General features: G+C 48.3%; 1 protein-coding gene across 1 annotated transcript; it reads right to left on the bottom strand.

Moving 5' to 3' along the window:
- Nucleotides 1–7,499, bottom strand: LOC129041486 (proline-rich protein 13-like). Its single transcript, XM_054497044.1, is given in 5 exon segments — nucleotides 1–255; nucleotides 2,708–2,791; nucleotides 6,743–6,868; nucleotides 7,181–7,286; nucleotides 7,288–7,499. Coding segments are annotated over 5 exon segments (783 nt in total).
- Nucleotides 7,500–13,240: the final 5,741 nt, after the last annotated feature.

The following is a 13,240-nucleotide window of genomic DNA, read 5'->3' as shown; positions in this document are numbered from 1 at the left end:
TTATTCACACAAGAGCAGCATGAGGTAGCAAGCATGGTGTGACAGGCTCAGGGCCATGGACAGCTCGCTGCTGGTGAAGCAGCACAGGACAAGTGCATCTGTGGTGGGGCCATGACAAACCAAGGCAGCCACAGCCCCTGTCTCCACACAGCCCCAGCCACAGATGGCATTCAGATCTTCCTGGATGGTATTGGGGTGCTTGAGGCCCATTACTAGCCTGCTCATTAGCACTGCCTTGTGTTGTTTACACAGGGCCTGGGAGAGGGAGTGGGGGTTGTAGATCCAGGATGGGCACGACCTCACACCCAGAGTTCACCTGGCCGCAGGCCAGCAAGCAAGCCCAAGCAGCACGGCTCTAGACACTGAGCCTTGTCACCTCTGGCTGCACTTCCTATATATACTTTGTGCAAAGGCAGCAAGAGAAGGTCAACATTAGCATTTGTGACATGGAAGTCTATGCCCCACTGAGAACTTCTAAAAATGTTCTTTTCTTTTTCTGTTTTCTTTTTTTTTTTTTTTTTTTTTTTTTTTTTTTTTGTGAGACAGAGTTTCACTCTTCTTGCCCAGGCTGGAGTACAATGGCTTGATCTCGGCTCACCACAACCTCTCTGCCTTCCAGGTTCAAGCAATTTTCCTGCCTCAGCCTCCGAGTAGCTGGGATTACAGGCATGCGCCACCATGCCCGGCTAATTTTTATATTTTTTTAGTAGAGACGGGATTTCTCCATGTTGGTCAGGCTGGTCTCAAACTCCTGACCTGAGGTGATCCGCATGCCTCAGCCTCCCAAAATGCTGGGTTACAGGGATGAGTCACCGCGCATGGCCAAAAATGTTGTTTCCTTAAGCCCTCTTTCTTCTAATAAAATCTATACAAATACATACAAGCTTGAAACTACTATAAATGAAATCTTAGGTTTTTTAAAACCCATAAATAAACAAACACCAGAGACACTGTTTGATTGAGGAAAGAGTGGGAACCTAAATCAGCTGACCCCCAAACAGCCTCACCAAGCCCCAGGCCAGGCAGTCTGAACACTACAAGGCCACATGATGGTTACAGAGGATGACAGCTCCCACAAGTACTTGTCAGGCACTGTGCTAGCTTCTCATTCAGAGTCTCAGAATGCCTCCTTGCCAATACCCTGTGAGGGGAGGCCCTGCCTCAATGGAGCACAAGAGGTTCCTCAGCTCTCCCAAGGAAATGGTTATCAAAGGGTGGAGCTGGGGGATGCCAGACAGAACAAGAGTCTCCCCAGGGTCCCCCTAGACTCCCTCCACTCTTCCACATGGGCCTGGGGGGAAGTGAACAGCCCCCTAACCCCCTCGATAGGGTTCCAGTCCTGTAGGCCTGGACGCTCTCATTTCCTGCTACCATGTGGGGTGACAATGCAACCCCAGACCCCTCATTTGCCATCCTTCAATCCCAGGCCAGGCCCAAAAGCCTTTGCTGATACAGCCCAGAGGGTACTCGACACCCGCCTTGGCACGGTTACTCATAATGTAGTGGGATGGTCAAGGAGGTGCACGTAGGTGCAAATCCCCATGAGCGTGGCCTCAGGCATGTTCCACAGGCTCAGGACCTCACTGAGGAGCCCACAGCCCTCCTTCAGGAGGCCGCAAACACAGTCCCAGGGAGCAGTGCTCAGATGGGCAGACAGGCCCGCCAGCACTGAGGACCCCAGACCCCCCAGCGTGAGGCTCTGTCCAACTTTGCAGGGCTTTTACACTGGCCGGTCCCCATTGCTTCTCTGGTGAGATGTCCGAGTTGAATTGAATGTTGAAGGCCGTGCATCTGATGGAGCTGACTGCTTTGCACACACTGTAAATCACCTCCTGGCTCCAAGGGTGGGCTGTGGAGACACAGCCTGATGGGAGGTAGTTCCACTCCACCATCAGTGGGGCTGGGCTGCCCTGAGCCACAGCCACCCAGCTTCCTGCAGAGATGTCTGCCTGCTTCTCTCGGAGGCTGAGTTATGAGCCACCCCTGGCAAGGACCGGCTGCCAGGACAGGCTGGGAACTCTCCCCCAGCATCCTCGGCAGCCCCGCCTACGCTGTCACTGGTGCTGATGATCTCCATGGTAAGATTATGGACTGGCCTGGTTATAGCTCCGAGTGAGGAGGAGGGAGTCCTCAGTGGTGGTCCCCCAGACATTCATGTGCCCAGCCCTGGCCTGCCTGCCCTCAGGCACGGCAAAAGGCACAACCACAGGCCCTGACTTGCCTCCCTACTCCCTGCCCCCGACAGGGGAATACTCGGAAAGTAACCTTCCCCTCATCATTTCTCTATCTTAATAACAGCGCTGATAACTTTTAAGTTCTAGTAAGCTGAAAGTGTAAGATAAATGAGCTCCTGCCTTAGAAGGGGCATGGTTAGGCAGTGTGTGCCCAGGTGAGAGCCCCATGGTTGTTAGTAGAGGGTGGGAAGCTGGATGGCCCTGGCCACTCAGCACAGTGGAAGTAGAGTCCTCTCCTTCCAGGGAATCAAGGTCTCAAAGAGGCCAGAAAAAGGTGCATGGGTGGCCTGCCAGGAAGCAGAAGGCTAGAAGGCCTTGCAGGAAACCCTAGACAGCATTAAGGGTGCCTGAGAGGGCTCGGCTCATTCCAGCTTTCCTTGCTTTCCTCCTGTCCACAAGAAAGCCTGCCCGCAGATGGCAGATGGGCCTGAGGCTGCCAGTCAGTCACCAGGGGCTCTAAGCACCTTGATTACGGCTCTTTCTTGAAGCAGCTGCTTAGGCCAGTTCTGGCAGAGCAGTTCCCTCATTATCTGCAGCTCCTTCTTACAATCCCGGGTCTGCAGAGGGACCAGGAAGACAAGGGCTCAGGCTGTGCCCCACAACCTGCTGTGAGAAGTCTCTCTCTCTTTTTTTTTTTTTAACCTCTTCATTGATAGCCCTAGACTTCCAAATGAACTGACCAGCATGGAGCCTCCAGAAAAGGGCACAAAATTCTGTCCGGCACCCAGGAGGAAGGGGGTTCCCAGTGAGGGCAGGGCCAGTCTGCGTGCACCTGTTCAGGAATGTTCTCCTCATAGCTCAGCCTCAAGGTGTAGACATCCTCTGTGAACACGCAGTGTCATGGGAGCCCCTGCCTGGGGAGCAGTCCAGCTGCACACCTGGAATGGGATGGTTTTCCTCTTGAATGGGTGGTGCTAGGCCCCATGGCAGGCAGTGGAGAGGGAGATACACAGCCCACCAAGCTCAGAGCCCTGCCACAGCCTTCTTCTCTGAGACCTCTACCTGCTCTAAGTTCTTCTTGGCACTGAAGTCAGAAGCAGATGGGGTCCCTCCCAGGGTTGCTCTCTCCCACATTGACTGACAGCCCCCTAGAAGGGGACTCAGGCAGTGGAGGCAGTTTTTTGGGCAGAAGCACTGGAGTTAGGCTGGCCAGTTCATCCCATATCCCCACATGACATGACACAAGGCAGGGGCAGTGGGACAAAGCCATCACCTTTTTTTTCTATGGCATGACAAAGGGTTTTGTGAAGTTCAGGCTGATGTGGTTGAGCAGCTCCAGTGGGAATGGCTTGGGAAGCCGGGGCTAGTGGGCTTGGGTTTGAGTGATAGGCTATGGGCCTACAAGGAGTGGGTGGGCACTAAGTAAGTGCCCTGGTTGTCTGTCCACAGACCCAGAACAAGTGGCATCCCAGGAGCCTGTGGGGGGCTGGTAGAGACTTACTGGTTCCAGTAAAAGCCCCATGTGGATGCAGTGATGCTGCCTTACTGGCCCTTGGCTGTAATTACAAACAGGTACATGAGGTCTCCATGCATCTTGCAGTTCCCAGTGGGTGGGTTCCTGCTGCTCATGGTAGGCACTGGAAGTGCTTCAGGAATGGCCAAGCTTGAATAAGCCAGGCTTGTTGGTGTGTGGCCCTCCACCCCAACGAGGACCCTCTTCCTTGCTCCCCATGGGAGTTCCACCTTCCAGTCATGGTTCTAGAGACACAATGGCCCCTCCTGGGTCCCTGGCAGGATCAGCGACCCACAGTTGACAGGGCCCATCTCCAAGCCATTCTTCCAATTCCCACTGTTTGAATATCTATGATAACTGTATATCTGTGAGGAACCCGAGGCTGGTGGTCAGCACAGGGCCACCCAGGGCCAGCTGTCTTTCTACCTAAATGTGACCCTGGTCTGGGTGTCTCAGGGCCAGGCCCCTCCAGGTTGGAAGGCCTGGTCCTCAGCCCCTGGCCTCCATGCTCCTTTTCCCTCTGTTCAGTCCTGGCACCAATACCTCCCACCCCTCTCAGGTCACCACTGGAGAAAATGCTCAAGAAGGACAAGCAGCTTCAGTCAACTCTGCTGAAGGTGGCAGATGGGTCCAGGCTCTTGAGCAGGGCTTGGACATGGTACCTGTGGATTCAGGTCTTCAGCAGTGTGTGTAATTCTTTCAGAAAGGGAGAAAGAAGGGTGTTACCAGGACCCTGCACCCTGGAACAACCCATCTAGCACAGAAAATAGTTTACAGCTATCATGGGTGATTTTAATTTTCAACTTTAGGCTTCCATTTTCAAATTCCACAATGAACACATAAGGTGGAGTTCTGGTTTCAACACACACACACACACACACACACACACACACACACACACACACACCCCCACACTCCTGCCTCCTAGTGGGCAGAGATTTTTGTTCACAAAGAATCTTCTGCCAAATGCCTCCGAGGTACACGTAGGTCTTGGGGAGCCCACGGGCCAACTGTTTTGTGTGCACTCCTGTCTTCGGTAGGCAGGGTCTTCAGAGCTTTGAGACCTCCACAACCTTGCGCTGCTCTCCTGGGGCAGCCTTCATGCAGGGGTGTCCTGAGGACTTCCCAGGGCACCCAACTTCAGCACTGTCATCCAGTGTGCGTTTCACAGAATTTTTTTTCCCAGGAGAAATAACCTTATTTGAACTGAGAGTTGGAGAATAAGACAAGGACTTGAGACAGCATGAGTAGAGGTGAGGTTCCAAAACGGCAGTCAGTCAGAGCTCATCCACCAAACGGACTCCACTTCCCAGCAACCTTGCTGTTAGTGCCACCAACAAAAGGTCCACTGGGAAATGTATTTGCCACAAAATTACCCAAGTATGCCAACATTACAAAAAAGATATAGATTTTTCATCGTAATTAAATTTCCACAAAACCCCCAAATCACAAGTGTTTTGTTTGTTTCTTTTTTTTGAGACGGAGTTTTGCTTTTTTCGCCCAGGCTGGAGTGCAGTGGCACAATCTCAGCTCACTGCAACCTCTGCCTCCCAGGTTCAAGCAATTCTCCAGCCTCAGCATCCCAAGTAGCTGGGATTACAGGTGCCCACAACCACACTGTGGGGAAAAGAAAGAGAGATCAGATTGTTACTGTGCCTGTGTAGAAAGAAGTAGACATAGGAGACTCCATTTTTTTCTGTTCCAAGAAAAATTGCTCTGCCTTGAGATGCTGTTAATCTATAACCCTACCCCCAACCCTGTGCTCCCTGAAACATGTGCTGTGTCAACTCAGGGTTAAATGGATTAAGGGCTGTGCAGGGTGTGCTTTGTTAAACAAATGCTTGAAGGCAGCATGCTTGTTAAGAGTCATCACCACTCCCTAATCTCAAACCACTCCCTAATCTCAAGTACCCAGAGACACAAAACACTGCAGAAGGCCGCAGGGACCTCTGCCTAGGAAAGCCAGGTATTGTCCAAGGTTTCTCCCCATGTGAGAGTCTGAAAGATGGCCTCGTGGGAAGGGAAAGACCTGACCGTCCCCCAGCCCGTCACCCATAAAGGGTCTGTGCTGAGGAGGATTAGTAAAAGAGGAAGGAACGCCTCTTTGCAGCTGAGATAAGAGGAAGGCTTCTGTCTCCTGCTCATCCCTGGGCAATGGAATGTCTCGGTGTAAAGCCCATTGTACATTCCATCTACTGAGATAGGGAAAAACCGCCTTAGGGCTGGAGGTGGGGCATGCTGGCAGCAATACTGTTCTTTAAGGCAATGAGATGTTTATGTATATGCACATCAAAAGCACAGCACTTTTTTCTTTACCTTGTTTATGATGCAGAGACATTTGTTCACGTGTTTACCTTCTGACCTTCTCTCCACTATTACCCTATTATCCTGCCACGCCGGATAATGATCAATAAATACTAAGGGAACTCAGAGGCCGGGGCCTGCGTAGATCCTCCGTATGCTGAACGCCTGTCCCCTGGGCCCCTTTCTCTTTCTCTATACTTTGTCTCTGTGTCTCTTTCTTTTCCAAGTCTCTCGTTCCACCCAACGAGAAACACCCACAGATGTGGAGGGGCAACCCACCCCTTCACACATCAGGATAATTTTTCTATTTTCAGTAGAGACAAGGTTTCACCATGTTGGTCAGGTTGGTGTCAAACTCCTGACCTCCAGTGATCCACCCGCCTCGACCTCCCAAAGTGCTGGGATCACAGGCGTGAACCACCACACCTGGCCCCAATCACAAATATTAGAAGAAGCAGTAAAACATAACATTTTACAGATCTTAAACTTGTCTTCAACATTTAGCTCATCATCTTTGCAAAATAGCTCCCCTGCTAAATTCATCAGCTATATGATGTGTCCAAGCAGCAAGAAGACAGTTGTGCCATAGCAATCCTCTTCCCAGTTTCTCTAGGCACTCAAGGCTGAACTGCAGGGTGAGGACCGGGCAGGGGTAGGGGTGGGGAGCACAGGGGCTGCTTTCCCCTAGTACAACATAGGATCTGAAGCTTGATGGGAGAGCAGAACTGGTGCAACTTGAGGGTCTGAATACAGGGTCCGAATACAGGGTCCAGAGCCTGTATTCAGTCAGGTCACTGTTGGAAGAGGAGGAGGAAGAGGGGGAATGCGGGCCATGCTTCTGGTGCTTGTGCATCTTTTTATGAGCTTTCTTCCTTTTCTTTTTCGTCTTTTTTTTTTTTTTTTTTTTTTAGACAGAGTCTTGCTCTGTTATCCAAGCTGGAGTGCAGTGGCGCCATCTTGGCTCACTGCAACCTCCTCCCCCCAGGTTCAAGCGATTCTACTGCCCCAGCCTCCCAAGTAGCTGGGATTATAGGCACCCACCACCACACCCAGCTAATTTTTGTATTTTTAGTAGAGACGGGGTTTCACCATGTTGGCCAGGCTGGTCTCAAACTCCTGACCTCAGGTGATCCACTCACCTCGCCCTCCCAAAGTACTGAGATTACAGGTATGAGCCACTGTGCCCAGCCTTCTGCATCTTCTTGTCCACTATCACTCCTTGTCCTAACATGTCAGGAGCCAAGGGATTCACAGGAGGCATTCCAGGGGCAGGTGGTGGGTATAAAGGAGGGTAGGCATCCTGAATACCCTGGCTATAGCACAGGATGAGGGGGCCCACCTGGAGGGAAAGCTGGATTTCCCTGGGGAGCTCCTGGTTGGGGAGAAAAGGGGCCTGGAGGAAAGATTGTATTGGTAGGTGGTAGGTTGGCATGATTGGAACCTCCAGGGTACCTGATGTTGGGGGGATATGGATTTGGACCTGGCAGCTGGGCATTGGGATTGCACATGTTTAGGTGTTTCCTCCAGCCTTCCCACCACAGCCTGGGTGGTGATGCCTCCTCCTTTCCAGTCTCATCATGGGATTTTAATGGTGGTTCTTTTTTTTTTCTGAGACAGAGTCTTGCTGTGTCACCCAGGTTGGAGTACAGTGGCATGATCTCAGCTCACTGCAACCTCTGTCTCCAGGGTTCAAGTGATTCTCCTGCCTCAGCCTCCTGAGTAGCTGAGATTACAGATGCCTACCACCGCACCCAGCTAATTTTTGTATTTTTAGTAGAGATGTGGTTTCACCATCTTGGCCAGGCTGGTTTCGAACTCCTGACTTTGTGATCCACCCGCCTCGGCCTCCCAAAGTGCTGGGATTACAGGGGTGAGCCACCACGCCCGGCTTAGTGGTGGTTCTTTTAGGAAAGAGGAAAGGTTCTGTGAACAGCTATAGACACCATTGAGCTACAGATCTTCCTCACAACTGCTCTTAACAAGCAGGTAGGTCCTAGGAACACAAGTGGCTCCTGCCCAGGGAACTTGAGTACATGAGAGCTTTTGCTTTACACCTAAGCCAATTTCACCACACCAGTTGGTGGTGCAGTACTGCATAGACTTCCTCATTAAAAGACTGAAACTTTTAAAGTTTTTTGGTTTTTGCTTCTTTTTTTTTGTTTTTTACAAAACATCATTTATCCTTACAAATTTTGATTGGGCTGATGTGAAGCCCTGATTCAGTACTGCCTGATTTTTTTTTAGAATCACAACTCTGTTCTTTAAGTCATGGGCCAGTAGTGGAGAGAAGGTCAGAAGGTGCTGGTGTGACAGCCTGAGATGCAGACCTGGGCTCCAGACCCACCTTCATGTGCTCATCTGTGACACAGAAACCCCAGAAAGGGTGGTGAGGTGCTGCCTGGCCCTGCTTCTGGGGGCTGTCCCCAGGACAGACCACCTAACTTCCAAACCAGCCCTCCATCGTGCACAGCGCTGAGCCCTCCTGCAGCTCCTCAATGCTGCGCAGCTCTGAGAAGTGGTCTGGTATGTTGCTGTCCAGGTGCAGTGACAAGCAGGCACAGTGACACATGTCATCAGATGCAGTGACACCATGAGCACTGGGTAAATCTCCTGCACCATCTCCTTGGGGGACTCCTGCAGGGAGAAGGCCCCAACAACTCTGATGAGAAACCACATGGCAGCAAGCAAGGACTTACCCTTTCCCCAGCCCAAAGTCCTGAGAATTATGCTGAAAATTCTGTTTCCCACTTTTAGGAAATATAAAAATTTTTTAAATTCCAGGTTTTATCCATACACACCATGCCAGCCTGCAAGTGTGTGTGTGTGTGTGTGTGTGTGTGTGTGTGTATGTATATGTGACAGGACATAGCCTGGACCTGTTGACTATTCCTGCAGACCAAGAAAAATTCTGATGGGGGAGATGGAAGAACAGAGGAAAAGAAAATGGCAGCTTTGCCTACTCCCTTGCCCAGTGCTAAGGTCCCCAGGGCAAATGGATTTTGCCTTCAACTTCATGTTAATAGTATACAAAATGTATACTTTAAAATTTTTCCCACTTTCTTACTAACATCACAATTTATATCCTTATATATTGTGTGTATATTAACAGAGATTTAACCTTTTTTTTTTTTTGAGACAGAGTCTCACTCTGTTGCCCAGGCTGGAGAACAGCGGCGCCATCTCAGCTCACTGCAACCTCTGTCTCCTGGGTTCAAGTGATTCTCCTGCCTCAGCTTCCTGAGTAGTTGGGATTACAGGCACCTGCCACCACACCTGGCTGGTTTTTGTATTTTTAGTAGAGATGGGGTTTCATCATATTGGCCAGGCTGGTCTCCAACTCCTGACTTTTCAAGTGATAGGCCTGCCTCAGCCTCCCAAAGTGCTGGGATTACAGGCATGAGCCACCAAGACAAGTCAAGATTTAGCAATTTTAGGCACCATCATTATTATTGCGGAAAATTGTATATCTGCATCTATATTTACATTCAACAGAGAGCTTAATATTTTCATATGGTTTTATGATGCTGTCCAGCATCATTTCATTTTTCAACATAATGAACTCTCTTTAACATTTTTTCTAGAAATATCCTGGTGTTGAACACCCTTAGCTCTTTTTTTTTTAAACCTTTAAAAGTCTTTCTTTTTTTCCAATTTTTGAATTACAATTTTTCTTGCATCAGTTATTCTTGGTTGGTAGTATTGTTTGTTTCATCATTTTGAAATGTGAAAATTTATCAGAACCTCCCATTTTTTCCAACTAACTTCTAAGCCATTTCTCCCTATATTCTTTTATTCTTTTTATAACACTCGTTTTTTTTTTTGTTTTTTGAGACAGACTTTCAGTCTGTCGCCAGACTGGAGCGCAGTGGCATGATCTCAGCTCAGTGCAACCTCACAGTGCAACCAGGTTCAAGTGAGTCTCCTGCCTCAGTCTCCCCAGTAGCTGGGACTACAGGCGCACACCACCATGCCCAGCCACTTTTTGTATTTTTTCTTTTTTTTTTGAGACAGAGTCTCACTCTGTTGCCCAGGCTGGAGTGCAGTGGCACGATCTCGGCTCACTGCAAGCTCCGCCTCCCGGGTTCACACCATTCTCCTGCCTCAGCCTCCCGAGTAGCTGGGACTACAGGCGCCCACCACCACGCCTGGCTAATTTTTTTTGTATTTTTAGTAGAGACGGGGTTTCACTGTGTTAGCCAGGACAGTCTCGATCTCCTGACCTCGTGATCCGCCCGCCTCGGCCTCCCAAAGTGCTGGGATTACAGGCATGAGCCACCACACCTGCCACTTTTTGTATTTTTAGTAGAGATGGGGTTTCACCATGTTGGCCAGGATGATCTCGATCTCTTGACCTCGTGATCTGCCCACCTTGGCCTCCCAAAGTGTTGGGATTACAGGCGTGAGCCACCACGCCCGGCCATAAGACTCTTTTTATAAATATATTGATCTACTTGATGGTGTCCAGTAAGTCTCATATTTCATCCTTATTTTTTTCATCATTTTTAAAAATTGGCTTCCAGGACTCAATACTTGTGAATAATGTTCAATTTCCTGATTCCTTCTGCTTCATTAAGTTTGCTGTTGTGTCTGTAGTGAATTTATAAAACTCAGTTATTGCATCTTTCAACTCCACAATATCTGTTGGCTTTTTGAAAATAATTTTTATCTCATTTTGCTCATTCATTATTTTAAAATTTCATTTAGTTGTCTATTTGTGTTTTATTTTTTGTTCACTGAGCATGCTTAAGATGATAATTCTGAATTCTTTATCAGATATGCAAAAATCTTTACTTCTTAAGATTCCATTTCTGGAGATTTATTTTGTTCCTTCAAGTAGGGCCTATTTTCTGCCTTCTTTATATGCCCTGTGATTTTTTTTTATGAAATCTGGTGATTTAATAACATAAGAAAGTGCTGTGGCTCACATCTGTAATCCCAGCACTTTGGGATGCCAAGGGGGGCGGATCACCTGAAGTCAGGAGTTCAAGACCAGCCTGGCCAACAAGGCGAAACCCCCCTCTACTAAAAATACAAAAATTAGCTAGGTGTGGTGGCGGACGCCTGTAATCCCAGCTACTCAGGAGGCTGAGGCAAGATAATCACTTGAACCTGGGAACCCGAGATTGTAGCGAGCCAAGATTGTGCCACTGCACTCTAACCTGGGCAACAAGAGCAAAACTCCGTCCAAAAAAAAGACACAAAGAAATTCCAGGACACCAGGGACAGATGACACATTTTCTGCTGTGTAATTTCAAGTCCTATGGAGGTTTAAAACATAATTCTACAAAAAATTAGACTAAAAAATTTTATGTGCACAAAGTGTCTTATTAAATTATTTCACTTAAAATTTTTCTCTTTCCTAGTAGGACCTAATCTTAGAAATTTAAACTCTATATGCCAACAGCCTGTACTATAGGGAGTTTACTGTATGTACTCATTTCATAAATTTCCTGCAAAAACTTTTGTCATAAGAAAACTTAGAACATTGTTATATATATAGTAAATTCCCAATTGTTACCTTATTTCCAATTATTATCTTATACTTCTGTCTTCTTTAATATGAAGATTACCATGGCTGTGTTTTCACTTTCTGAATTGTCATATGTCACATTTGTCTGTAATTTTGGTTTCAAAAGTTCTAAAATAACATGCTTGAATGTATATGTTAAAATGAAGTAACATATAATTAATAATTTATTAACATATTTGGCTTGTATGTTTAATTAACTATAGGCAGAATATTATTATTAGCATTTCCATCCATGTTCCTAAACCTTTATCTGAATGTTAGTACAACTTATTCCTAATTTTTTATATACCAATGTTTTATACCCTACATACTATATTTACATTGTCCTTGTATTTAGAAATGTAAGACTTTTCTTCTAAAGGCTAGATTACAGCCTTACTATTTTATGTAATAAGAGCAGCAATGTATCAATAGCATAATTTAAGTTTCTCTAGTATTATTTACATTTTTATTCCTTAAAACTTTCTCATCAAAGCTCTTTATTAATAATTATAATGTGTTTTCTCTGAAATGTTGTTGCCCTAACTGTAGGCTAATGATTCAAAATTCATGCTCTTCATGGCTGCACAGGCAAAATTCAAAATTGTAGTTATCTGGCCGGGGCGACAGCTCACGCCTGTAATCCCAGCACTTTGGGAGGCCGAGGCGGGCAGATCACTCGAGGCCAGGAGTTCGAGAGCAGCCTGGCCAACATGGTGAAACCCCGTCTCTACTAAAAATACAAAAATTAGCTGGGCGTGGTGGCGGGCGCCTGTAATCCCAGCTACTCGGTAGGCTGAGGCAGGAGAATCGCTTGAACCCGGGAGGCAAAAGTTGCAGTGAGCCGAGATCGCGCCATTGCACTCCAGCCTGCCTGGGCGACAGAGCGAGACTCCTTCTCAAAAAACAAAAACAAAAACAAGAATCTTAAGAGAAAGGTGCCCAACAGTCAGGTAACTCACCAGGCCCGAGCGTCTCAGAAGGAGGAAAGGCTTCCGGGAGGCGGAACTGGGCCTAGCGATTGGGAAATGGAGGAAATGATTGGGCGAAGGTGTGTGGGTGGGAGGACTAGTATGAGCAAAGGCCGGGAAAGGAGAAAGCGTAGGACAGGAGGGGGAGAAGATTCGAAAGCCAGCTTGGAGCTAGGTTGGAGAGGGGCCTTGCTGCCAGGTTTGAGTTTTGAGCAAGGTGCTTCTGTCGGGTTTAGAGGAGAGGACTAAAGTAAAAAGGTGGAACTCAGCCCAGGATCCGGAGGGAAGAGCCTCACAGTCTCTGGTGACGGAGGGTTCACTCCTTGACAAGTGCAGTTGTTCCATGTCCCAGTTGGAGCCTATTCTGCGTCCAGAGCTGGCCTGGTTGTGGGGCCTGGGCTGTTTCTTCGCTCCCGCTGCCCCTCCTTCTGTTCCTTTCTTGCTGGCATCAGGTTGCAGAGAGCTTCTGTTTCCTGCTGCCACCCTTCCATAGGCATAGCAGCCTCTGTATTCTGTGAGCTCCGCCTCGGGTGCTGCAGCAAGAGCGCGAACATGGATGGGGAGAGCCGCTCCTATGAGGGATGAGACCTCGGATCTGGTTGGGGGAAGGCAGAGTCTCGAAGCGCTTTGCCTGCTGCCCTTGGTTCTGCTGGTCACAGTCGTAGCCCCAGTGCCCTGCCTACCCTTTCTCCTCAGTTGCATCTTCTTTCCCAGCTATTTCCACGAGTTCAGATTCTCCATTTTTCTTCCTGTCTCCTCCATCAGAGTA

Source organism: Pongo pygmaeus, chromosome 6 (genome assembly GCF_028885625.2).
Source record: "Pongo pygmaeus isolate AG05252 chromosome 6, NHGRI_mPonPyg2-v2.0_pri, whole genome shotgun sequence".
In the NCBI taxonomy this organism is placed as follows: Eukaryota; Metazoa; Chordata; class Mammalia; order Primates; family Hominidae; genus Pongo; species Pongo pygmaeus.
The sequence above is the reverse complement of the archived record's forward strand: the minus strand, read 5'-3'. Positions and strand labels throughout refer to the sequence as shown.